The 27823-nt window shown below is 34.9% G+C and overlaps 1 protein-coding gene across 1 annotated transcript; it reads left to right on the top strand.

The window, feature by feature from the left end:
• LOC142981760 (uncharacterized) lies at positions 1-27658 on the top strand. The gene is made up of 3 exons (XM_076127862.1): positions 1-140; positions 25414-25480; positions 26495-27658. The coding sequence occupies exons 2-3, from the start codon at positions 25423-25425 to the stop codon at positions 26653-26655; spliced, it is 219 nt and encodes a 72-aa protein (XP_075983977.1). The 5' UTR covers positions 1-140; positions 25414-25422; the 3' UTR covers positions 26656-27658.
• The last annotated feature ends 165 nt before the right edge of the window (positions 27659-27823 follow it).

Here is a 27823-nt window from a genome sequence, read left to right as displayed (position 1 = left end):
TGCGAAAGACTGGCAGCCACATCGAACGCATTACGTTCTTTACTTAAAATTTTAAATTCGACTATTATTTTGTTTATTTGTGCCAGTATTGTGTTGTTTTTTTTTTGGATTTTTGTTGCCGCAACTACCTCTTATTTTTTGTAAGTTTTTTTTTGTTCTATTTTTAATCTTTGCGGGAGTTTCTGCAAACTTTTTTCGTTTCTTTACTGTTTTTTTTTCTCAATTAGGCACGTTTTTAGTTGCTGAGTGTGACAATGAATAGTATTATAAATATTTTAACGAGAAATACCTACTTTTTATTTAATTAAAACTGTTATAACAGCAAATGTATTGACTTGCCTGTTGCATATTCTTATCTTTCAATGTTAAAAATATTTTTATCAATCGATTAATGCACCTATCTTGTAAGTTTGTAATTATTAATGATTTTAAACTGTCAATTAGCAAAAACTTTGTAAAAAGACAAGCAAAGTAAGTAGCAGTACCTAAGTTGATGCAGTTTCAAATATATCATTTAAAAGTTAGAATCTATTGATTTCAGAGTTTTCCTTTACAATAAAAACATATTTTATGAAACTGAAATTTCATCAAAAAATGTTTGAAACTTCTATTTCTATACATTTACTATCAATTTAAAATAATCAAATGCCTATTTTTTATATACTCACTCATAATTTTAAGTGTAAAACCTTCATCTACAAAGCGATATCGCTATGCGTGTTCAGATTTTATAAACGATAGGTTTGATAATGAAATATTAATCATAGCTAAACAAAGAAATAATTGAACAATGAATTGATCAGTTTTCAAAAACCCTTCTTAAGTTTTTAGTTAAAAACGTCTCCTGATATATCCTTCATGAGTTGATCATTTTACAAAAACAGTAGCAACAATTGTTCAAGCCGCCCGGAGGTCTTTGACGTGGCTTAGCGACTGTTATCTTAATTGACAACAACCGGGACAGACTCTTGACGTGCCCTCCAAAGCACGAAGATGCCCAGTCAAATACCACTATGCGTTCACCCATCTATGAAATGACCAGGCCAAGGTTTGCTTGACCCACAGATGGTTTGTGATGCATGATTGCATGTCTATCACAGTTCCTGAAGATGGATTTTAAATTGTGATCAAAAGCCCTGTCTATTTTTTATTTATTATATGATTAGTGATCAATTCATTTACAAAGTTTGGAAAGTTACCCCAGAAGTGGGGTAGTTATTGAAAACATCCATTTATTTCTACGGTAAATAAGTGATGTCACATATGTAAATGTACTTTAAATTCAAATTATTGTTACCTATAAATCGCATTATTTACTGTAAATTTTCCTGTTTCTATTCGTATTATAATGCGTAATGTAATACAGCTAATGAATAGATACTTACGGAGGATTATAATATACTAGCTGACCCGTGCGGCTCCGCTCGCGTGAATTTCGTACTGTTGCTTATTCGTTTGAGCACGCGAATTGCGAAGCACTCGATACACCTACACATAAAAATGCTAACAACTCTTTGTCATCTAATGGTTATTTACGAAAGGGACCCGAAGGACACACAATGTGACACAGGCTCAGGCAGGTCTGATTTCCTGTGGTAACCTTCTTTTCCTCTCTCGTCTGTATCCGTACCAGTTTACAGTGTAAAATATAATACCTTATTATAGACTGACCATTGCTTACCCGTCTGGATTCAGAATATTATTATACGTACAGCAGACCTATCTGCGCTGGAGCTCTTCACACGCGTAATAATGTATACTTGCGATGATACGTCCGAAACCGCGTAACCCGTAATTATTTTTTATATATCATCCGTTGTTTATTTTTTAAAACTTACCACATAGTCTGTTTCATAGTTATCCAATTTATTTCCTTAATGCAACCAATTAATTTAATTTGGTTATGTGTTACGAACTACAACGCCATCTTCTAGTTGCGGCGAACAACGACAACGAACGAAATTACTTGGTTTGCCATCTAGGATATCTCGACCGCACCAGACCCACGTAAAACAACATTTTTGTGTAATATATCATACAACATTTATGTTTGAAAATCTAATAAATGTATAGCCTGTTTCAAAGGTATTTTTTTACACAAGCCATCAAAATAAATTAATAAGGAAAAACATGCTTTGTCGCAGACTATAACGCCATCTATTGGTTGGTGCGACAACAGGTATCGATACGGCCGGCGCCGCGTTCACTATGCGAATGTTGTGAAATGAATTGCAACGCCATCTATGGTCTCCATAGGGAAAAGCAGGTTCAAAACGATTTCTACGTATTTTTTGTAATTTTCTAAAAATCTATGAAATTATATGCGATAAAAAGTATCCCAGTACTTGCTCCACTACTTATTCTATGCATATACCAAATTTCAGTGCATTCTATCCGGTAGTTTTTACGTGATAGCGTAACATACAGACAGGAAAAAACCTGACCTTGACCCTCTACTGATTTATTATAAGTATAGATAGTAAATAAATAAATAGCTGACCCATTAGACCCTGGTTGAGTACAAAGTTTCATCAAACGTACGGCTTGATTTTTGTAAAATGGCTTTTCTAATACATCAAAGCCCAATTTCCGAAAATGAGCGGCACTAAACTAACCCAAAAAAAAACTCTTTTACATTAATTTTCTTGAACTTCGAAACCGAAGACTTTTTCTTGGAAGTCGCTGACTTTTACTTGGAAGTCGCTTAAGCCAATGCATCACAGAGTCATTTTATAGAGCATAATATGTAAGACTAGCTGACCCGCGCAACTTCGTTTGCGTCAAAGAAGAGATAATGGGTCATAATTTTCCCCGTTTTTGTAACATTTTTCAATGCTACTCGGCTCCTAATGGCCGAAACGTGATGGTATTATAGCTTATAACCTTCCTCAATTAATGGACTATCTAATACTGAAAGAATTTTTCAAATTGAACAAGTGGTTCCTGAGATTAGTGCGTTCAAACAAACAAACAATCTCTTCAGCTTTATAGTAATAAAGTATAGATTCCTAAACCTTTTCCATTGTTGCATCATGAAAATAGTACCTTAACGTCATATGGTTTTTAAAGCAATTTCCTTGGGTATTCTCATGACATCTTACGTGATTTACCTTGCATAAAGATATTATCTATTCTATCGTCTGTTTATACCGGCATAATATTGCATCTAAATAAAAAAAAAACAAGGAAAAACCGATTGTACTTGCTTATCTTAGACACTATACAAAATGCAGGAAAAAATTGTTTATGAAACGTTTTACAAACTTATTTGCAGTTATAAGTTTCTAATTTAACAGTACAATTTTTAAAAACAAAAGTAATTTCTGCACATTTTTGACCACCTATCAATATTTGAGATAGAAACTACTTTTTACTGTAATGTAATCGGTTTCAATCAAAGGTCTAAGAAATTACATTCATATATGGCTTCATTCTTTCTTCATTACAGATGTAAAAACCCAAAAAGCTACCTTCGTAAGAATCAAAGCTAGAAACACCGTGCTTTTCACTAAAATTAGTTTAGCAGTTTTTGAGCAACGAAACGTAAAAACTTTGACGATTAAAATAAAAAAGATTCATCAAAATTGTTCCACCCAGTAAAATGTTATGAGGTAACAAAGAGTAAAAACAAAATACAGTTGAATTGAGAACGTCCTCCTTTTTTGAAGTCGGTTAAAAGCTTTTTTAAACCCATTACTGCTGGGCAGGCTGGTCTCTTCCTGAGCGAAGCAGGGGTTAGGGCCTTGAGTCTGCCACGCTGGCCAAGTGTGGATTGAGGTTTTTTTTATAATACTAAACGTATGGTAAACTAGGTAGCCTCCGTCACGCTTCTGTTTTGCCTGTACGTGTATTATTTTCCTCATTTCAGTGCAATTTATATCATTTATGCATATTATAAGCCAGTTAGAACCAGTTTGAGACACGTACGTTTTATTTAATTAATAGTAACGTATTTACTTAGTTTACGCAATATTTAAGATGTTGCAATCATCACATTATTGTCAATATTATCATAAATAGGTACAAAAAAGATACATCTTCACCTCTAGTTAATTCATAACTGTCCCACTGCTGGGCAAGGGTCTCTTCCCAAAATGAAAGTATGGTTACGCCTTAAGTTCACCTTGTTGATCAAGTGCAGCCATTTTATTACTACAAGAACTGTTTAACTTGAAGGTGTAAGAGGTTCTCTAGCATTTTCTCTAAAGGAATTCCCTAGCTATAGAAACGTATGAGGAAAAATTTTTTTTTTAATTTTTTTTTGTTATGCTTTCAGTCTCTACCTAAATTTTGTCACTTGACCACTTGTTTGGGAATGTTTAGACTACTTTGATATCACACTATCGTAGTATTTTAAGAAAAACGTAGAAGAAATATGCGTAAATACAATATGACATAGTTACAATAATGCAACGTAATATCTCAACAAAAACATGAACTAAATATATTGATCACTTTTATCTCAAAGATTTAGATAAAAGATACAGTATGCTCTTAAAACTTACAGGTCTTTTATATTTAGAAGGTTTCCATCGAGTATAATTATAATAATTATTATAAAAATCCGTTCATTCCATAAATCTCTATCTAACATAGTCTTCCAATACCGTAAAAAATATATAATAATACTATTATTCCCATTTACCTTTGATAACATGTTAAAAGATTACTTTAAATAATAAATATTCGTGAGGTGAAGTGAGTCCCAGTAGTTGGCAAAAAAGTTGTTTTAAATTTCTCGGCTTCGTTTGAATCAACATATCAATAACTTTTCGAAATATGTGATAAATAATTATCACATGTTCTTACGGTGATGAAAAACATCGAGACAAAACCTTGCATGCCTGAGAGTTCTTTAAACATTTCTTGATATGTCTCTAACTCGCACTTGATCAGCGTGTTGGATTAAATTCTAAACTCCTAATCTTTCTGGGGGAAGACTCTTGCTCAGCAGTAGAACAGTATAGGGTAAATATTTCTCTTATTTGTAAATAAGGTCATCCTGTACATTTTTATATACTTCCGACATCAAACTATGTATCGGGGTTACAAGAGATAAGTTATCAGCACTCAATGTTACCGCATATCTTGTCGAATACTTGAGATGTTTGCCAATTCGTACATACCTTTTAAATATCGCAAAATAAAATAAATATGGAGATGATTGCTTTACATAATAATATTTACTATAAATTTTAGCTACACAAATCTTAGTTCCTTCTCAATCTAATCATTGGCAAAATCACTGAAGTCTTACGAAAAATATTGACATTTTAGAAATTAAAGCTGTAGCAGAAATCCTGTTAAACTATTTGGATTATTTCTATTCAACTACTGGAGGGTCTAGGCTTTGAGATTACCACGATGGTCAGGTGTTTGTTAGAGACTTAGCTTCGTACTTACGTAGAGACTTTTAAGTAAATTTTACAATGAGAATATTTTCACAATTTTCTTTAAAGCCCGCAATAAAAATGCTGGACGTACAAGTAACAGACACATTAAGGGTCCCAACAATAAAGAAATACTTCAACGTAAGTCTAAATGTAGTTTGAATCCACATGTGGATTATATTCATACATAAGATTGACCCCAAAAGTTAATTTTATTCAAAAACACCTTGCAAAAACTGGTCGATTACATGGTATTTCGCCATCAGGATTTCAACGCGTGACGTTGCTAAGCTATGGTGAAGAGAAAGTGACTGACGTAGCTAACGGAATGTTTAGTGCCCAATACTTTGACTCATCAAATTCTTTGTGGAACGTTTTTTGTAATTAGTGATGAGCAATCATTCTTCTGGAACCAAGTGGTAGAAATATCAATTTATCTACATAAGCATGTATTTAGAAATATATAAGTATGTTGTATCAGTTATTTGGTTACCATATTACAAGCTCTGCGTAGTTTGGAATCAAATTACCGTGTGTGAGTTGTCTAATAATATTTACCTATTTATTTATATCCGTCCTCCACGTAAAGTGGTCTAAGTCAGGCAAATTAGCCTTTTGAAGTTAAAATAAGTGTAGGTACTAGCTGCCGCTCGCGACTTCATACGCATCTTTTTTTCCTGCTTATGTGTTGATCCGGGTTATAAACTACTTTTGATCCCAAATATTTTCTCCACGTGAACAAAGATAGTCAGATATAACCAGAAGTTGTCCTCAACATTCTTGCAAAATTCTTGATTTGTATGATAAACAGGTTTTAAATATCAGCTGTTCTGTTGTGCCTACTCGCTTTCGCGGAATTGTTATAGTGTAAATACTTCATAACAGACTCATTACTTATCAGATTTTTAGCAGATGATTTTTAATACTAACTACTTAGTTTTTTTACGTGTATACGTATGAAATATATTTTTTATAAGATATTTTTAGTATTTATATTTCTATAAAGATTTCTAAATACCTTTTCTCAGAAAAGCCCAGCTTCCATGTCAAAGATTTCTTTACCCACAAATACGAGTAGCTTACACTACGGTAAACGCAACTGGCCTTTGTTTTCCACCAAGAAGTTGCATTAAACCTTTATAAAAACAAACCAATAAATCTAAATACAAAAACATCTTACAATTAAAATACAATAGCGAGCCGATAGTTGCTTAATCGACATAAATAATAAAATAAACATTCAATACACGTTCACATTACCAATTGTAATCTTACTTAGAACTCACATTCCTCACCGTCTGATGAGCATGCAGACACGTACAGTAATCGTGTTTGTTTTCATACAAATGTTCTTAAAACAACTGAATATGCAGTTTTAAAAGGACATATCTCACATACAAAGGTATAAGACATGTGCTCTTTTAGAAATTGCTGGTTCATTGTTTTGCAGTTTTTTGATTGGAGCACGTTTGGGTAGAAACGTAGATTTGTTTTTGTTTCGTGTATAGGTATTATGTCACACTTTTTTCCTAATAGGTAGGCTGATTGTTTTTTGTTTAGGCTTTTTGTTAAGTAATTCTCGAAAGAGTAAGTCAAAATTTATTGTATAATAGAATACGGGAATTAACGCGAACACGCATTTTACCTCAAAATGCCTAACGTTTTGGCGCAGGTTGCACTCGCCGTGGTCGCAGGCTAAATGCGTAAAATGCGTGTTCGCGTTAATTCGCGTATTCTATTATACATTAAACGTGCAACGCGAGAGTTTAAAAGTTAAATAAATAAATAAATAAATTTAACCCATTACTGTCCCACTGCTGGGCAAGGGTCTCCTTCCGTAATGAGGGAGGGGTTAGGCCTTGAGTCCACCACGCTGGCCAAGTGCGGGTTAGGGACTTTGCATGCCCTCAATAAATGTATTAAACAAATTTTAGGCATGCAAGGTTTCCTCACGATGTTTTCCTTCACCGTTGGAGCACGTGACAATTATTTCTAATACACACATAACTTCGAAAAGTCATTGGTGTGTTGCCTCGGGTTGGAACCTGCGACCACTTGCGTAGGAGGTGTCAACTTATACCACTCGGCTATCACTGCTCATTTACATGTTTAAAAGTTATGAAGTCAAAATTGGACGAAAGTGTCTGGTTTTTATATATAGATACTTACGATAAAGGTCATAAACTACGACAAAAAATCCAAAGAAATCTGTTTGGGGGAATCCCAAATATACCTGAGTTTTAGACCCCTCCAAAGACCAGGGTAAAACCCATAAAAAAACTACATAATTGGCGTTGAAACTTTCTAAACAAAGGCGATGGGAAAGTCCAATATTTTTAACAAAACCCTAAAGTGTAACAATAATTGGAAAACCGTTTGTGTTAGAACAATAGTATTAGATTTACAATAAAACAAAGGGCACCATTCTCATAAACAGCTATGAATCATAGGCATTTCAATGAAGTTCTGCATTAACAAGTAGCTTTTAACCTGTTTCAGGAAAATGTTAGCTTAAATCGAATTCGCAAAAAAATACTGTGAGTGAAATTCCATGAAAATCAATAGTCAGACCAACCCGAACCTATGCCATTCTCCTCCAGCCATGTCGCGCTCATAGCAATGAATCGGTCCAACCTTTCTTCCAACTATGTTGGAGTCAGGATGCAACTGAATACAAGTATTTTACACGGAACGTCTGCTTATCGGACCTCCACAAGCCAGTAAGATACTATACATTTATATATATATACCTATATACATATATAGATTAGCTTGTGTGGGTAGCAACGCATTATGCACTGATAGGACTGGTTGTCAGACTTGCAAGCTTCTGACAACTAGTAACAACTGTCAAAGATCTTCGAAATTAAGTGCCTTCCGAAACACGGAGAAACTTGATACGTTTAAAATGGTCACCCATCCACAGAACAACCTCAGCAAGCTTATTTTAAAATCCGCTGCGGCTGTTGTTATTTAGCCACGTGCTCTGCTTATAGCATACAGTAAATTATTATTTGACATCAAATTCTCTGCAGTATTTATCTAGTCTATATCTACGTCTATAGGGAAAAGGCATGTTATGTACATATGTATCAAACGTTATAGAATAATTTCCGTTTCAATGCGCGATGATATAAACCTCAGTGGGGTTTTGCGTCCGAATATTTCTAAGAATTACAACAAAGAGTGCACCGATGTCCATGATTCATGATGCAGGTAGAAAGCTCTTAATTAACTGACTCACCGTGTGAAACACTTGATTAGGAGGTGAACGTATATTGTACATTGTTTTTGTGAAAATATGATTCTTGTTTCAGTTTTACATAAACAGAATAAGTCAAGTTCAAGTCATGAATTTCGTGGATATTTTTAAAGCCGACGCATTTTTACTGTTTGTAGTTAGTAAGTCTTCACACTCTGGTTTCTTTACTAAGCTAAGCAAGTTAAAACCTTAGGATGCTTCATTGATAGTGTAATTAGTAGTCAGCATAGCATCAAATTTGTTTGAGCTGCTCTAATCTAGCGTTAGTTTATCTATTCAATAGCGTTTTTTATATAAGTGTAAACGCTATTGAATAGATAAACTACCTCTGAATGTACCTCAGAAACCGGGGGTATGACTTGACAACTGTTATCTTAACCGATAACAAGTGCAACTTTTCAACTGAGCGTCTCCGTAATTAGAAGGGTACATCCCTTCTCATCACGGAGACGCTAAGTTGGAAAAGCACTTAGCAGTCACTTATCCACGGAATGACCGCGCAACACGTTGCTTAACCCAGAGATCGTTTAACTACCGGTGAGCGCAACTGACTTTGAACGGTCCTTAAGAAGTTCTAAGAGTTGTATGAATGCCTCAAATCATACAATCTGTCAAACAAAAGTCACATAGTTCTTTCTAGGATAACCAAATAACCGTTACAACGGTTACCGATAACTAGGTACCGAAATAAACCGTTATTGTGTGGGTGATACCGTGGCCGCGGCGACATTGACCTTACACTGCTGACCTACTTGCGGTTTAAAGGATGAGTGTTTGCAAATTGTGCGTAATTAGATGATAATTATATACTATCGTGTACTATGTACTAGTAAATGATTTTATGTTTACCTTGGTACAGTCATGAGCATGATTATCTTTCTATGTAGTGAGTGAGTGGGAGAGTGATACATCTTTACTTACTCAATACATAAATTTTACGTACATAGTACATAGATAAAACTAAAACTTTTTCTATAGGGGTTAGCAGGGTCCAAAAAACGCCACTTGCTGTGCATCTTTATAAATTTATTATTCTTTAATTTTTTTTCATTCTTTTCTTACAAAATTGGTCAAATTGTAAAATACGGCATGGAAAAGTGCTAGCTGGAATTATCATTATGGTGGTCAAACTAGTGTCAAACATAGCGACTGTTGTCTTAGTAAACAAGAGCCGGACCGACTTTCTACGTGCCCTCCGAAGCACGGAGATGCCCAGCTCATATACCGCTATGCGATCTATGGAATGACCACGCCAAGGGTTGCTTAACCCACAGACCTTTAAATTCTCAAGGTATGAACCACCAATAACATATCACTAATAAAAGAAAACAAAGGTTGCTCATTACTAAGTAATTATCGGTAATTGTTATATTATTAGTTCAAGGCGACTAGTTGTAACCTAGACATTGTAACCTAATTACCAAAAGGAAGTAATATAACACGTCATTTTGTTACATCGGTAAATAGTTTTAATTATCTACCTTAAACGTACAGTCACTGGCATAAGTTAGTATATACCATCTCTGAATCATAAATAGGTACACACTTAAGGGCGCGTTCCCACTGTGTCGTGACGACGGATAATCGTGTAGTTTTAAGTGTCGTGGCTTATATGTTTAAATGGAGGTATTCACATATAGCACGACACGACTTACTGTCGTCTACGACATTTTTTGCAGTGACGACAGATTATCGTGACAGTGGGGACGGCTAGATACGACAGTCACTAAACGATTTTTTTTTGACGACCAACAATCGTTATAAAGGGAACAGCTAAAGACGATAGTCGTCCAACAATAAATTAATCGTTACGACATAGTGGGAACGCGCCCTTAACGAAAAGCACGTAAAATTGTGGGTCCCGGTAGTCAGACGTTTAAAATCTGACAACCAGGCTTACGAAGGGGTATCGTGTAACGTGTTATAACCCAGGTAACTGGGTTGTGGCGGTCCAATGGGCAGTCTAAATATGAGTATTCAGCAGCATCCGGTAAGACTGGAAGCCGACTCCATAATAGTTCGAAGAAAGGCTAGACTAAGTAACTACACACTACGGTTCTGATCACAAAGTCAGTCATGTTATGGGATTCTACATGCCCTCAAGAAATGCGGTTAATAAATTTTAGGCATGCAAGTCTTCATCACTCTGTTTTCCCTTAGAGCCCTGCCTCACTAGGACGCCATGGCGGCGTCGCTGGCTACGTATACAAGCAGTTAGTATTGAAATGTCACCTTGCCACACCGCCACGTGAGTTAGGTGACATACATTTCAATATGAGATGCCGCCATGGCGTACTAGTGAGGAAGGGCTCTTACCGCTAACAGTCCCATTTTCAACTAAATCATCATTGAAATAACCTATATATTAGGTCACACAGTTGGTCAGTCTTAGTAAATAGTAAATACTAGGAACCCTATCTATGTTATCAGTTCGTATAAATAGACTTACATAGTCAGTAATATTAGATAACTTTACTATATAGATGAATCAATTATATTATAACTGGTTCAATAATAATATAATTGATTCATCTACAGTCAATTTGGGTAACTTTGAATCAGTTGGGTAACATTGAAAGTGGGAATTTGAACTTGTTTCGATTATTTTTTCGTATGAAACCAATAATCGAAACTTGTTCAAATTCCCACGTTCAATGTTATCCAAATGATTCAAAGTTACGCTAATTGACTGTATATAGTTTGATTCATGAGATAACCAGTTAGGAGATCTAGTTAAGTTTAAAAAATCTTGGGGTAAAAGTATCCTATGTTTTACATACATAATATCACGTCTTTTTCCCATTGGGGTAGGCAGAGACCAAAGAACACCACTTGGTATAATCTTTACAAACTTCCTTTGCCTCATTCGTTGACCATTGGAATACAAATACGTCATAGGTATTTATTAAAACGGTAAAATATTGTTAAAACAACAAGGACAAAAGTTGTAATAAATATTATGTAAAGGTAAATAACACTTATAACAATTTTCCTGTCAATAAACTCTGAGTAGGCACTGTAGGAATACGCATAATAAATATTATACCACACAAATATTTTAATACCAGGGAAACTCCCATCATTTGGCTAAAGTAGTGAAGGTCTAACTCTTACCCCCGGTTTCTGAGGCACATTTAACGGTAGTTTATCTATTGAATAGCGTTAAAACTCATATAAAAAAACGCTATTGAATAGATAAACTACCACTAAATGTATTCAAACTGGCCCAGTGCGACTTGGACACTGTATTCCTTCAAAAACGGGGTTTAATCAAATCAAATCACTTATCTGTCTAAGTTGGTATTTTTACAAAACGTTAATGGGTAGATAAGGCCGCCACGTAGTATCTCGTATCCTCGTTAAGACTGGTTGTCAGACTTTCAAGTTTCTGACTACTGGTAACAACTGACAAAGTTCTTTGAAAATGGCAGTTGGGACTCACAATTTTACGAGCCTTCCTAAACACGAAGGGTATAAAACGGTCACCCATCCGTTGACCAAACTCGGCAAGCGTACTATAACCAGCGAGATCGATTAGTGATTGCTTATTAGCCGAGTGTGTCCCAGCGTCTGTCATATAGTTTTAAAACCTTGAACATATTCTTAGAATCGGAATTAAAATCCGCCATTTTATTTCAATGAATCATTTGGGCTTCGGTCATTGACTTGGGGAAGTTATTCTTAGTTCCATTGTTGGTGTTAATATGCGTTTAAACGTATTATGAAGTAAATTGTTGAGTGATATGTGGGTTATGGTGTAGTGGTTATGATAGTCGCTATGTGATAACTATTGTAGTTAGTGGTGTAGGTTTGATTCACTTTTGATAAGTTGACGATTGCTATTTTTTTATTGTATTATGTAATTGTGAGTTATTGTTTTTTTCGATGTTTGTAACAAATTCAAGTCCAAAATATCTTTTACTTTTAAAAGTTTTAAAACTTTTTTACTAGTAAAAGATCCTTAAGATATATATGTACTTCAATTGCAATGATTTTATATACACACGATTTCGAAACACTATATTATTTTTTTTAATATAAAATTTTTAATTACACACTAATTTCTTTACTCATTTAAATTCCCACTCAAATTCAATTAAGCAAGAAACACTTTAATTCTATATTCCTTCCAAATACCCAATTTAAGGGACAACTTTCTGAGAGACGAAATAAAAAAAATACGAATTTATTACCGTGTCTTAAGTTTAACTAACACAAATTTATCTCTAGATCCACATTTATTCCATTCCCCTTCATTAGTTAAACGGAAAAAATAATTTAATTCGCCAATAAGCCACCCCATACGCCCCTTTACACCCCCTCTGACAATCACTAATTACCCCCGAAATAAAGCTATACAAATCGCCGAAAATGTTTACTAATTTACAAAAAAGGCGAAAAAAAAATTTTTTTTTTCACTCGCCAAATGAACTTATTTAGCTCAAGAGGGATTTAATAAAGATTTTTCACGGGTTCTCCCGGTTTCGACGAAGTTTTTAGGGTTCCTTAGTAAAAGGACCGAAGCTTTTTCGTGTTACTAAAATAAGATACTTAAGCAAACGTTTGTATTGATGTTTGTTAGACAATAAACATTAAAATATATGATAATTTTTACTGCACCATTGAACGAAATTAAGAACAGAATTAGATAATTTTGAATAATTGTTACATAAGATTTGCCTAATGTGTTATGTAATCACTATTTTGCTTGATGAAACTCAATCTTTAAATATGCTCTTCGATCCCATAGCCGATTTCATAACTTAACGAAAATTGGTCCTTAATACTGTCCAAACTGTATGCGTAATCCTACAAATTCAATTTTATCTTCAATAAAAAAACAAAGTAGCGTATTCACGTTATTCACAAAAACAATACTTTGATAAAAGTAATTGATAACTGATAAACACCTACATAACTGTGACATATCTTTTAGATAAAACTGTCGTGAGGTAGACTGAAGAGCGCCCGATAAAATAACTATACACTCATTCATCGTATGGTTAGTGGTCACCTAGTGTCAAAGTTGTTCAAGCCGAAGGTCTTTGACATGGCTTAACAACTGTTACCTTAATTGACAACAACCGGGATTGACTTTCTAAACTTTCGAAGCCTAAAGACGATCAAGTCATTCATAGATGTTCAAACAACTTGAACACGACTAGGTGTAAACTGAACGTAGACTCAGTGCAGGACTCTCGGTAGACTATTTATCAATCGGGCAATCAACGCGCCAATATACGCATATGAATCAGAAAGTAATTTTTTCAAAGGGGACTTTGAAATCGTTTATTATGATGTACTTATAGCAAAATTGTGTAAATTATTTAGAACTTATACGACTATACGGCCCATCTATAATATGTCCACGCGCAGGTTGCTTGCCACCGAGTTGATCGTTTACCGGCCAGTGAAGACAATTAGGCTATGGCTCAAAAGTATCAACTACAGACTGCTAGGTGCTTAAAGACGATGTCGTCACGGTGATGGTAAAATCGATAAAAGATAGTAATCACTGTTATCACTAGGGTTTAGTTATTGATAACTGCATGCTGGATAGTCGTGGTCGTATGAATGACATATTGTAACAAATTGATTATACAAATGCACACCGTTTTGTGCAGTTATGACAATATAAAATAATAATTTACAACAAATGGAGAGGAGCTCGTGGCTTGGTTAACAACATCGATCTTTGAGGTTAGGCAACGCTTGCTAAGGTTGATCTGTGGATGGGTGACCATCTTATACATATCGAGTTCCTCCTTGTTTCGGAAGGCACGTTAAATTGTGGGTCCCGGCTGTTTTCGAAGATCTTTGATAGTCGCTAACAGTAGTAAGAAGCTTGAAAGTCTGACAACCAGTCTTACCGGAGGGTATCGTGTTATAACCTGGTAATTGGGTTGTGGAGGTCAGATAGACAGTCGCTCCATGTAAAACACTGGTATTCATCGTAGCTTGGAAGAAATGCTAAGCTGATAGGTATATATAATTTACAACAAATGGTAGATTTCTGGGAGCTTATGAATCAAACTGCTTTCTAATGTTCTTAAAAACCCTTATTAGGCTTGTGTTGATACCTGAAAGAAGGTAAATGTTTTATCCCGAGTATTCAGCTATCGTCACGCAAAAATTCTTCATAGTCAGTTCAGCGGTGTAGCAACTTATGAATAGTAGACAGACAGGATATTTTCGCATTTAGAATGTGGATGTATATGTTACTGTAAAAGCCCGAACTGTGGTAAATCCTAAGATTTTCCGGTAAAACCTAAGATTTACCAACTCTCAATGGTAAAAGTCCGAATAAGCCAGAATTTAAAAACTATGTTACGATATATAAAAAGATCCTCCTCCATAACTATGTTTATAACTATTTCACGGTATAATTATATACTGTGACATAGTTATAAAGAAGGAGTTTTGGGCAAAGCGACATGGGTAGGTTAGGTTAGGAGGCTAAGGTGGGAGCGAGCGAAGCGAAGCTCCCACCTTAGCCTTCGTGGTTATTTTTTTTTAACCACCCAGAAGGAGGTGCCCCGCGAAGCGGGGCTCCGGCGACATCTCGACATCATCAAGTGAATATAGGTAAAAGTTCGAATTGTTCGGACTTTTACCATTGCGAGTTGGTAAATCTTAGGTTATACCGGAAAATCTTAGGATTTACCACCGTTCGGGCTTTTACAGTAACATATATAAGGATTATGGTGCTTTTTGTAAAACACATTAAGTTATGAAAGTTATTCCTTTTGTTTTTGAGTCACAACCACATGTGACTGAACACATGTGCGCGTACGCAAAAGATAAACAGATTATAGTAATCTAGACAGTAGCCAGATTATTGTCACTTTGAGAGTCGTAGTAGCATTTGTATTTGTAAATATTATTGTTTGTAGTATTGTTATACGACACAATACATAAGATATGACATTTATGTCTAAAACGGTCAAAGATATTATTTTTTAGAGGTTAGCGTAGTAGTAAGACGTAGTAAAAATAATCATTGATGTTGGTCCGCCCAAAAAATAGTATATGAAACATAAAAAGGCGAATTGATATTTATGAATTCATAGAAAATTTATTATTTATACGGAACCTGTCCGAAATTTAACGACTCAACCGTCCATTTTCTTCCGGCGACTTTTTTTTCACACCGGCGACTAATCTCAACGATATTTTCGTGTCGCAGATTGAATTAGTGCACGACAAACGCACCTCGTTCCGATGAAAAAATACGTACAAATTATTTATTACGTCTCGTTTTTAGATGATTTTGAGAGAAAATAAAAATAAACATGTTGTTTGAAACGCTCTTAGGTTTTCAGCCGTAAAATTTCACATAATACGGTTCTAATTGAATAACTTATACGCCGGAATATTTATTCGTTTAGTAGGTTTTAAGTGTAAAACGAACAGATGGATGAGGTAGGGTTTCATATTTATATGTAGTAAATTAGTCATATACTATAGCATTTACGGATTGCGGGTTATAATTGCAATGCTAATGTGCTAATGAAGAGTGAATGATAACCATAAATGGCTGCAAAAAAGCGACTGTAAACTAAAAAGTGATCTCTCTACAAGAGAAGATGCGCGATGCTTTGGCGATGAAATGTACCTACTTTAACAGATCAAGGAAGTTATATGATAGCGAAAGTATATATCACAGTTAGTTACAATGAATAAGCTAAAATGTGAGAAAAAGTACACGATACAATAAACTTTCACACTTTCTTTTACAAAGACTAACTGTTTAGTTGTCATTTATACAACATTTTCATTATAATAATAAATAATAATAAATATTTTTGGACAACTCACACACGGTCAACTGATTCCAATCTAAGCAGAGCTTGTACTATTATCCAGTCAACTGATAAACATACTTATATACATCTAAATACATACTTATATATATAGATAAGTTAACATTCAGGCTCAGAACAAATATTCGTGCTCATCACACAAATATTTGTCCCGGGTGGGATTCGAACCCACTCTTAAACCACTGCGCCAAACATTCAATCATCAATCATTGGTCGGCCTTATTAGGAAATGAACAATAGTACGTCTTAATAGCAATGACAGGTGCGTGATAAGAAGAATAATATTGTAATTTTTGTCATTGCACGGTTACTTTTTGACCTCGGTGTATGGTAGTGTGATTGCCAAGGACGAATTTCTCAAATGAACATTTGTTTCCCCGGAATGGTCGTAGTACGATGAAATCTGTTTGAAATTGACTCTGGTATGTGCCAATAGGTTACCTCTCTCTGATCGTGTTTAAAACAAATGTCGGTAATAAATAGTCCATACGAAAATACAATGATACTTATTATAATGGTTTTATATCGACCTCATTTGCAAATGCTTATCAAAGGTCGGAAGTTGCGAGATTCGACGAACACTGTAGTAAGTAATACATTAATTAATTGGCAATTATAATAAGTGTTGAAAGAAACAATAACTTGCGTTTGTTTTACTTATTGTGTAATAGATACTTAATTTACTAAGTAGGTGGTATGGTTATTGGCTGAAGCGATATTGATCATAACATTTGCCAATCTATTTTACGTCGCAAAAACAACCTATACAATGACGATAGATTGTTAACGGCAAACGTAGGACACTCTGCCTACATCATAATGTCCTCCTAGCCGATACGGCTACGGCGCCGGTCAGTTTCATTGAAACTGGCCATCTGTGCAGGACTTTGTTTATAGTGTCCAAGTGTGTGCACAATACACAGGTACACTCTCTATTCCATCACTCTCATAGTCTGGTGGGACGGATAACCGACACAACCAGTGAGAGGTCAGGCGCAGGACCGACGGCTTTACGTGCTCTCCGAGGTACGGAAACATGCCGTTTACATCATCATAAGGTATAGCAGGCATGATGCATATCGAATGAGCCGTCGCATCCACAAGCTACATTCAACATAAACAAAAGACACCCTAAAATTAAACATACCTAATCAAATATATAATAAAGCCACCCTTTTGTTAATCCCGATAAAAAACCAACATCAAACGGAAAGGGAAAGTACCAACAAATATTAAATTACTCAATATTTCATACCGATACTAATTTCGCTATCTTAACCCTTGGCGGCCGCGAAATATTACAAAAAAAAATATTATACTTCACCGAAGAAAAAAAGCGTCGCCCGCTTAATTGACATTCTTTATGAACGTCAGACCTGAGACGGGGATATTTTTTAATTAGATATATTTTATGGGTTTTTTTCGAAAGGGGAAAGTGGGAATAAAGGGTTAACATTTGTTTGAGCCAATGGGAAGGGGGGCTCGATATTAGCCTTTCGTAATCAGGCGGGAAAAAAATGGTCGATTAGTCCCCTTCGCGACGTTAATTTAGGATCATTGGTCCACGTGAAAGTGGAGGGTTTCTTTTCTGGTGTCTTTTAATGTCGTTCGATGTTGGAATTAAAATTTCTAAGATTATGTCGGAGTTCTTTGTTTGTATTTCATTGTGGAAGTATTGAAGCGAGAAAGACGGAACAAAGAAGAGACTTATGAGGTTGTAAGACAACGCTTGTGTTGTTTTCTTCTTGATTCTACGAGCTATGATCTTATGTAGATGATAGTTTGTTACTCCGCCAAACGTTTTGCAAATACGCTAAGTACTTTTATCTTCAGGAAGTAAGAACCAAATACATTTTCCAATTTTATATAGCAATGAAATTTAATATTTTTAACATGAAGGTATACATTTAAACTAGAAAAAAGGCACAATATGATGCATATATAAGCATTTTAAACACCCACTAAAAATCCTATTTATTTTAAGTCATTCATATTCGAAACAAAAATCAAGGTGACTTTGTCATCACAACTTTTGGAACAAACACAAAAATGCCATAGCATGACACATAGAAACTGAGTTTGATATTTTTATGGCCACATACCATGTCGGTCATTGACCAGCTAGGGTAAAAAACTGTCGGAAATTATTACAACATCATTACATCTTCTTAGCAAAAGTCAAGGACAAATAAATAAAGAAACAGTTAATATAGAGGAAGCCACGTGTTGTGCTCATCGGCGCGGATATCCTATAGATGGGTGACCGTATAGTAGTATTAGAGCTGAGCGATTACGGCTTCGGGTGGCATGTGAACAGTCGCTCCTGGCTATGTCTATAAAGATAATAGTTGATGAACCGTCATGTCAAGTCAAAGATCTTTCAGGCGGCTTAAATAACTTTGACCACTAACCTATTGCATAGATATTTCTAGACTTTTTTGTTACACATCCAGGGTCACACGAATATTTGTCCTCTTTTTAACCGACCATACTCGGCGCTATTGGTGACCTCGTTGACAACTCCAAACGTGCCATACCCACTACGACGTATTTAGAGGTGATATAAACCACTCCAAACGTTATCATTAACCTAGCCTTTCTTCCAAATAATAATATGTTGGAATCGGCTTCCAGTCTCGCCGTATGCAGCTAAATACAAGTATTTTACATAGAGCGACTGCCTATTAGATCTACCATTTACCTAGGTTATATAACACGACAACATTAACTGTTATTCTCCAAACGTGTAGTAAATAAAATTAAAATACTCGCCGAATTTATCCTCTGGTTATCCTTGAAAATTTTAGATAGTGCTTTCGATAAATAATAATTTATAACTACAACAGACATCATGTGGTATAAAAACCGTTTGTCGGGGAATCCCCTACTAATATATGCAATGTGCTGTGTTGAAGGTGAATTACAGTTATGTAATAAAATGATCTTTATCTAAGTACTTTAAACGATTGTGGAGTGAACTGAAACATTGATGAAAAGTCGTTAAACTATCAATAGGACTGTATCCATAAATAAAACAATTAATTAGCTAATCTATACTAATATTATAAAGCTGAAGAGTTTGTTTATTTGTTTGTTTGTTTGTTTGAACGCGCTAATCTCGGGAACTACTGGTCCGATTTGAAAAATTCTTTCAGTGTTAGATAGCCCATTTATCGAGGAAGGCTACGACCAATAGGAGCAGAGCACCAGTGAAAAATGTTACAAAAACGGGGAAAATTTTGTTCCATTCTCTCTTATGTGACGCAAGCGAAGTTGCGCGGGTCAGCTAGTTAACAATAAATAGACTTTAGTGTAGTCAATTTTAAGGATTGTTTTAGTTTGATGGCGGTCATGCGTGGCTTTAAACTAGATTCTGCCGTATCTTAATATTAAAATAACATTGCGCCTGTTTTACCCAAAGGAGTAGGTTTGGACGTATTCATGAAATACACCTATTCTTTGCCATGTTAGTCACATGTAATAGAGGGCGAGCCTGTTGCCATGTACCGAACACTACACCAAACTCCGAATTACTATTGAGAAATGATTTAATATAAATAAGAAAACACCAATAGCGTTTTACCCGACCTGGGAATTGAATCTGAGTCCTCATGATCGACAGTAGGACACACAGAGGCAATATCGAACAGCCATTATTTGTCTTAAAATAATTATTTTTTCCACTCAACAAAGTTTTAATTGCTCATCAACAGTAGTAAATATAAAGAACAATTATACAATCAATTATATCAGTGTTATTGATTGCCAACGTCTTATCAGCTGATAACAGCGACTATCGGCACCGCAAACGATACTATATTTAGAACTGTTGTAATGTTAGTGAACATGTGGTTTTTGAACCAATTAAAATTATGTTAAGATATTTACCGGTTTGAACACTCCTAAATAAGTATTAGTTACGTTTGTTTATCAGGGAGAATTTTGAGCTTTCCTTAAAGTTTTAGCGCATTATTTTATAAAGAGACTATCTTACTTCTGTTTTCAGCAGCTTGGAAGATGATTTGAAAATAAAAACGAAATTTTTAATTCCCGAACATTAATAATTATTATTTTACCTAGTTTAGACGCCAGACAGTAAATAGGGTCAAATTTGGAATCCAAATTATTACAAGACTAAAGCACAATGTGTGTTCCACAGTAAAACATATAATTTCAGAAGCTACAATCAGAAGCGTGTAAACATCAAGTGAAATGCTACATAATGTACGGGACAATCAAACGTCTCGGTTGCGTTCCGAACAAACATACGTTACGTTGATAAGCGAAATGGCTGTCGCCGATGCGATGTACGTAAATAAATAAATACATACACACCGGGCTTGCATCTACTGTGCAATGTTGCCGCTATGTTGGCAAATACAGGATAAGACTTAAAAACTGTAGAATTTATTTTTCATTTCTCTTAAAAATCGTTTTCCGACTGATAGACAAATTTTAATGAATCTACGATCAGTATGCTTATCACGTATCTTAGTTTATAACTAGTGTACGGTTAACTGATGATCATTTATGAGTACATTGCTGTTTTGATTGTTACCTACTCACTATAATCTAAGAGCGAAACATTGTACAGTTAGATATCCTACACTTGACTAAATTGCCAGCGACATATTTATTTAAAAAAATATACTCAACTTTGCTCTAAAGTGGACTGGAACTGAAATAGGCTAGAGAAAAAACGCTGGTGGCGTTGTTTCTTAAGCACAAGGCACGATGCATCGCGTCAACTCGACACGAATCTTCGCCCGCCTTAATGTAGACAAGAACATCGCCCATACCCGAACACGATGTTTTTGTCGCGCCAACACCATACGAATCTTCGCTCGCTAATGTAGCCCCAGCATTAATGTCGTTAAAAAGGTTTTTGTAAGCAATCAAATCGTTGATCCAGAAGCGTCTTAAAAACTGTAAAAATTGATTTTAAGAACTTTCAGACACGCAACATTTCAGACTATTGATAATGAAACAATCCAGTGATAATATTGTTTCAATCATTATATTATTATATTAGGTCGGGGAAAAAGTCTTTTTGCATTATGGTATGTATGAATTTGTAACAAAAACTTTTCTCTACACAAAAAAGCTCCATATTTGGGTAGGTACCTCACGAGCTCACTGAAAGAAACCTAAGGAAACGTGTACTCATTGATTCTTGAAGCCAAAGAGATTTTATTAAAAGTTCATACATACTATAATGCGAAAAGACTTTTTCCCCGACCTAATACATACATAACTATGACAAGTCATTATATGTTGCCTTGGACTTCAAACAAACACTTAAGTAGTAAGCATAATTATGTGTATGCCCACTCTGCTATCGTTGCCCATATTTCAAGTCCCATTTAATTGTAAAACAGTTTGAGATATGAGACGGAAGCCCGGAGTTCCTTTCTGATAGCTATTCGTACTTAATGAGTGACTAATTTGTATTTATTTTGTAATGAGTCAATGTGAAACAAAACAACGCAATTACAGGTCATATCATAACTATTCATAACCATCAAGCATAGCTTCATATAAAGTGATTTTTAATAGATAGTGACTTTACGTCGTTAAACCTCGGGATCTCGGGAGGTTTCATTAATTTTCAAATAAATTGAGATTTGATCTATGCTCATCTTATAGTAACCAGTCTTATGTCAAAACTCAACTAATAGTAAATTACGGTGTCTTTTTCTTTGTATTCTCTTCCTGTAAGGATTGGATCCTCGACTCTCTAGTACCTATATAAATATCATTATTCTTACTCCCACTAAATCTACCAAGTTTAATTTACGTCTAGTTTCATTAAATGTACCACGATGGCTAAGTGCAACTGATTTGCACATTAGGTTTCTGTTGATCATTGAAAAGTATATCAATTAATCGTGTTAAACGTACTCTATCTCTATTATTATTTTAAGTTTCAGTAATGAGTTCTACGGTGTAGAAATGCACCAGATAAGTTTATATATAGGTTTCTATAGACTAGGTAGTTAGTTAATATTTTGACAAGCAGAAAAAATCAAAATTGAACCGTAGCATCAAAATATGAAATTGTTAAAAAATATTTTTAAGGGTATATCCGCACTAGGTCCGCTCTAAAAACAGCGGGCTGCTCAAACTATAGAGAACTTTCAACACACTGTGTTGGGTGTGAAAGCGGCGTCCCGATACAGTTGCTATCTTACATAAATACACAGCTACCGTGCACCTAGTGTTTGTGTACTGCGCTCAATTGTCATGAAAAATTGAACGAATACCCTTTGAAATATGGCGAATAAACTAGAGTGTTTACCTGTTTTTACAAGTAGACAATAGGCATTTAGATATTAATAAAGTTTTTCATCTAATATGGGCGAGCAATTGAACTTGGATGTGATCGAAAAACAACTGAGAATGATATATCAGACAAAATAAAAATTATACGGAAGTACATGCTATTGAAACTTAAAACTTCTATAACCAATGAAAACCAATCAATAAAAAAAAGCTTAAAATATTGCAAACATAATATTATATAAAAGCTTTTTTATGAAACAGTCTCCAGACAATCAAAAAACCTTTCAATTGATTAACAAAAGAAATAAGAACAATATTTAACAAAAGACTACGAAATATTTTACCAAACCATCGACTTATTGCCCATCAAAATCCTTTGACAACAGATAATCGCTAAAAAGCCTTCAAAAATCAAAGCCTGAAATCCCTTTCTTTAAGAATTCAATTAAAACCGATCGGGTGTTTCGTATTCAAAGGGATGCCATCAAAAGAACGTCAAAGATAATCAATTTTACAAATATCCACCCCCCACCCCTTTGTGTACATCTTTTTCTTTTCGTAGGAAATAAATCTGTTCAGACAAGCCTGGAGATAGATGTGGCACAACCTTAACATCGTAACTCCTCACTACTGACACACAAAAATAAACTTTATCTTTTTCGCACAAAATTCAAAATCCCTTGCCCTCTTATTGGTTGTTAAAAATCTGCTTCGATATACAAAAATATGATAACACTGTGTGAAAGTATCGAACACAACTTTATTAATACGATACAGAATGCGTTATCAACCTTTTTCGTTACACAGTAAGGTTTAAATTGAAGTGTTTTGTAGCAACATACGTCGTTATGGATTGGAGTAGAGTCATCAATACGATATCGCTATGCATTATCATTATGTAGGGGCATTAAGACAGAACCGTTCAAGGGAAAAATTGGCTAATAAATGTTCTATTAAGCTACCTATACATCGGCCTTTTAAGACTTTTATTTTTTGCTTTGAACATGATAAGTTTGTAGGTACAAAATTACAAAATTTACTGCTTTTTGAGTAAGAACACTGAGTAGGGTGCTCTCGCAAGCTTAGGATTCTAATCTCAGGGCGGGTAAAAAATATTTTCCGACAAGTAGTGTTTGTTCAGAATATGATAGCTTGGATTTATTCGTTTGTTGGGTTGATCCTAAATTGAGCTGTTTTTCCGTGTCTTCTATTGAAGTTATGGGATTGATGAAGTACGTATCTCTATTTTAATTATATAATTGATATTTATTTATTTTGACATACATATTTGACGTAATGTAGGTTGATGATGTTTCTGATAGACAGCATATACCATAATAATATGAGACTTGACTACCTCGATTCTCTACCACTATCGACTACCGACAACCGGCTAGCTATCGACATTTGACATTTAGAATGTACTGCCAAAATGTTTCCTACGACACCTGTCAGAGGCGCTGATCAGATTTTTATACAAAATTTCTCGATGACAGTTCGGTTGTCGGTAGTCGATAGTAGTAGAGAATCGAGCTACTGTTTACAAGGCGCGATAAACGTATGTTGCAGTTCAAAGCAAACTTGACTCAATTCATTGTTACAAAGCCAATGTGTTTGAGATTGTTATTGATAAAGATAAGATATGAACTGCTATTAAATCATAAATCACTTGAGCAATAATTTGATTAAACAAATAGATTAAATAACCCTCTCTTCAAGAAAGAAGTAGTTTCATAAGTATTACTCAGTAGATACTTATGAAAACAACACTACAGTTTCACTGTTACAGTTTGTTTAGGCTTCCTAGATATCTATTACTACGCTAAAATATAATTTCAGTCTCTACTAATCTATTTTCCGTGTGTGCCTGTAACACAACCGTGTCTAGCTTAAATAAGGAAAATTAATTGGAGAAAGACATCAATAGGTCAAAAGCCACTTATTAAACTTGAAAAAAATGGAAAAAAAAAAACAATACAATAAGTTATTATTTCCTAAGATAATCATTATTGGCTCAAAAATAGACTCAAAAACCTGAACTGTAACGTGGATTAAATTAAAATCAATCGAAAATATTCTTAAGGCCCTACAACATTTCCTTGTGCTACTCCCTTAAATGTGTAAGGGTCTCTATACCTTGTATGATGTATGCTGCTTCCGATGTATCGTCTATAAGATAAATATGGCTATTTATTATTAATGGCTGTTAGGGATATCGTGATTCGATGCTCGTTTGAGTCATTTATGGCTTGTTTATCTGATGTAATGTGTTGAAGGCTTTGCCCTGATCATAACGTATTACACGTAAGTTATGTGTATAGCAATTATTATAGTCGTTTTAGTTAAGTTGTTTAGACGTAATATTAACTCGTATATAACAATTATTGTAGGTAGTTCTATAGCTTCGTTTCAAATATTAGGTTATACTAATTTGCAAACAGTTTTTTAAATGCAATGGGTCTTAAGCTTAATGGGTCTCATGATAGTTCGAAATCGTCAATAGATTTTTTGAATACTAATAAAATTCTTAATATATTACTGCAATACACGCGACACTTAAAACATTTGTTGCACAACATAAGCCTGGTATTTTTACATATTTATGTATAGTGGTAATCAAAACTACATAACTAAACATATTTTTCATTTGTTTCAGAAATCCAAAATGCCGCCTACAAAGAACCAGACTAACAGACAGACCTACAGCAGATCATTCTCGAATAGTAAGTATCGTATCATAAAGAAACCACATAAGAATAAGAGGGTCACTTTAAATGACCACATTTTGTAGTCCTTATGGCACTATAGGTATGCGCCATGGCGCTACTATTGGGTATTAGTGTTCTGACTAATGTGTCCTCTGTGGTGCCGTCGGTAGTGTATCAGATTGCTACGTGGTGGTTATGGGTTCGAATCCCGTGTCGAGCTAAAACACGGTCCGTCCGTCCTACCAATAGGGGTATAGCCTATTGCCATTATATCGGACACGTTTCAAACTTCGGGCTACCATTGAGAAAATTTCCAACATAAATTAGAAATACTAATTTGAAAGGCACTGGAATTAAACCCGGAACCAAATAGGCACTAATTATGCACTCCTCAAATCAAACTCAATTTGTTCTCAATGAAATCTCCATTTACTGTTTATAATGTCATCTGGCTATCAACCAATGGACAGTATGGAGGCTTGCCAAGTAGGTCTTTGTTTCTTAACCTTGGCCAACAACATGGGGAAACCCAACAACACTGACTCGCGATTTAAATATATTTATATACCAAAATAACCCATACGAAAACCTGTATTTTGTTTAAGGAAATGTTGCTGGGTGAAGACCTTTGTATAAAACCCAACTAGAAAAGTTGCGGGAAATACATTTATTTTTATTACATGTCTGTAATACCAGAAGGTGTGCCTACACATGAACGGTTCTAGATCTTAGTCTTATGTAGTAGAGGGCGAGTCCATTACCATATAACTACTCAAAAAAAAAAAACTCAACAACTCATATTTAACTCCTGGCTACTATTTCATTGAGATTGTAACATTAGCGCGATTCTCTACTCTCGGTAAAATCGAGTATCGAGAGTTTGACATTTCAAGTGTACTGCAAAAATAGTTCCTACGATGTCCGCTAGAGGCGCTGATCAAATATTCTTTCAAAATATGTTCAAAGCTGGCAGGTCGTAGCCTTTAGTTTTTAAAGTCATAATTTAACCTTATACCTTCTTCTTTCCAGACGAAACATCAATGTCAGCTAGAGTCTACCATCCAGCCACGAATCTCATGCCGCCGACCCCCCCACTCTCCCCCACCGGCGTAGCTCCAAGCTACGGCACCAGCAGGCCCACCACCACATCCTGGGGCCGGCAAAACAGCACTAACGGCAAATACTCGTGATAATACCGTCTGACAAACCCGGACCAAAATATACGGGTCTGGATCTCCCGGGACCAAAACTCGGAACTCGGAAGATGGACTTTCGGACCCCCAAAGTCGAAATTTCTTGACAAAATGGTTTGTTCAGACACAGGGATTGAGACGATGTATTCTTTAAGCAAATAAATTATGAAATGTGGTGATTTCTGTGTAATATACTTCATACAAAATAAATGTGTTTATTACATGTAAACCATTTTTCCTTTCAAAAGACATACAATGTATGAACCTAAACAAATAGAAACTGCGATCATGACTAATTGACGATTGACTCATGTCATACATTCACTTCATACACTTTCATACAACGTCATACAGATTGTTGAACAACAACGCCCTACTCTGGTTGACCACAAGATAAAATGTAGCTTTTTTTCTAGGTACTTTATTGTAAACTGTATATTATGAATAACTATATAGGTAAAAGATGTATGGAAAATACTCCGAAAAAAACCTAATGTTAATAATGAAAACAGCTATACCACAAAAGGTTATTAACAAAAAATTACCAATCACAAAAATTGTTATAAAACAATGCTAAACTTATGTTTTTTTTGCTATTTTCTATGAATCAAAAGATTGCTAGTGACAATTATAGTCCTTTTCTGTTCCAAAGGGGGTCAATGCTCTCCTCTTGAGATGAGAGAAGATATACCTTTAGTCCATCATGTTGTCCAGAGAGAGTATATACAAAATTATAGAAAGAAATCTACATATTTCCTTGAGACTAGCATTGAAACATGCGTCGTTTTCATATCACTCTGCCTACATCTTCTGGTATAACAGGTGCGAAGTTATATGTCAAAGTCAAAGTCAAAGTCAAATATTCTTTATTTCATAAACTTTAACAAGTATTTGAAATCGTCAAAATATTTTTTATCTACCACCGTTTCGGAAAAGCTGTTGCTCGTGAGAAGAAACGGCAAGAAACTCACGGCTTGCTCTTTTTAAATGTCAATATTTCCAAATTAATTACAATGTCATAATAATGAAATATAACAAATTAATAACAATGTCATAATAAATTAATAACAATGTCATAATATCAAATTGTAATACATTATTTTGAAATAGACTTGGTAGAAGCAGCACAGTCCCAAGCTTTGTTATCATCTAAATAATCTTTAAT

This window comes from Anticarsia gemmatalis, chromosome 20 (genome assembly GCF_050436995.1).
Source record: "Anticarsia gemmatalis isolate Benzon Research Colony breed Stoneville strain chromosome 20, ilAntGemm2 primary, whole genome shotgun sequence".
Lineage (NCBI taxonomy): Eukaryota > Metazoa > Arthropoda > Insecta > Lepidoptera > Erebidae > Anticarsia > Anticarsia gemmatalis.
The sequence above is the reverse complement of the archived record's forward strand: the minus strand, read 5'-3'. Positions and strand labels throughout refer to the sequence as shown.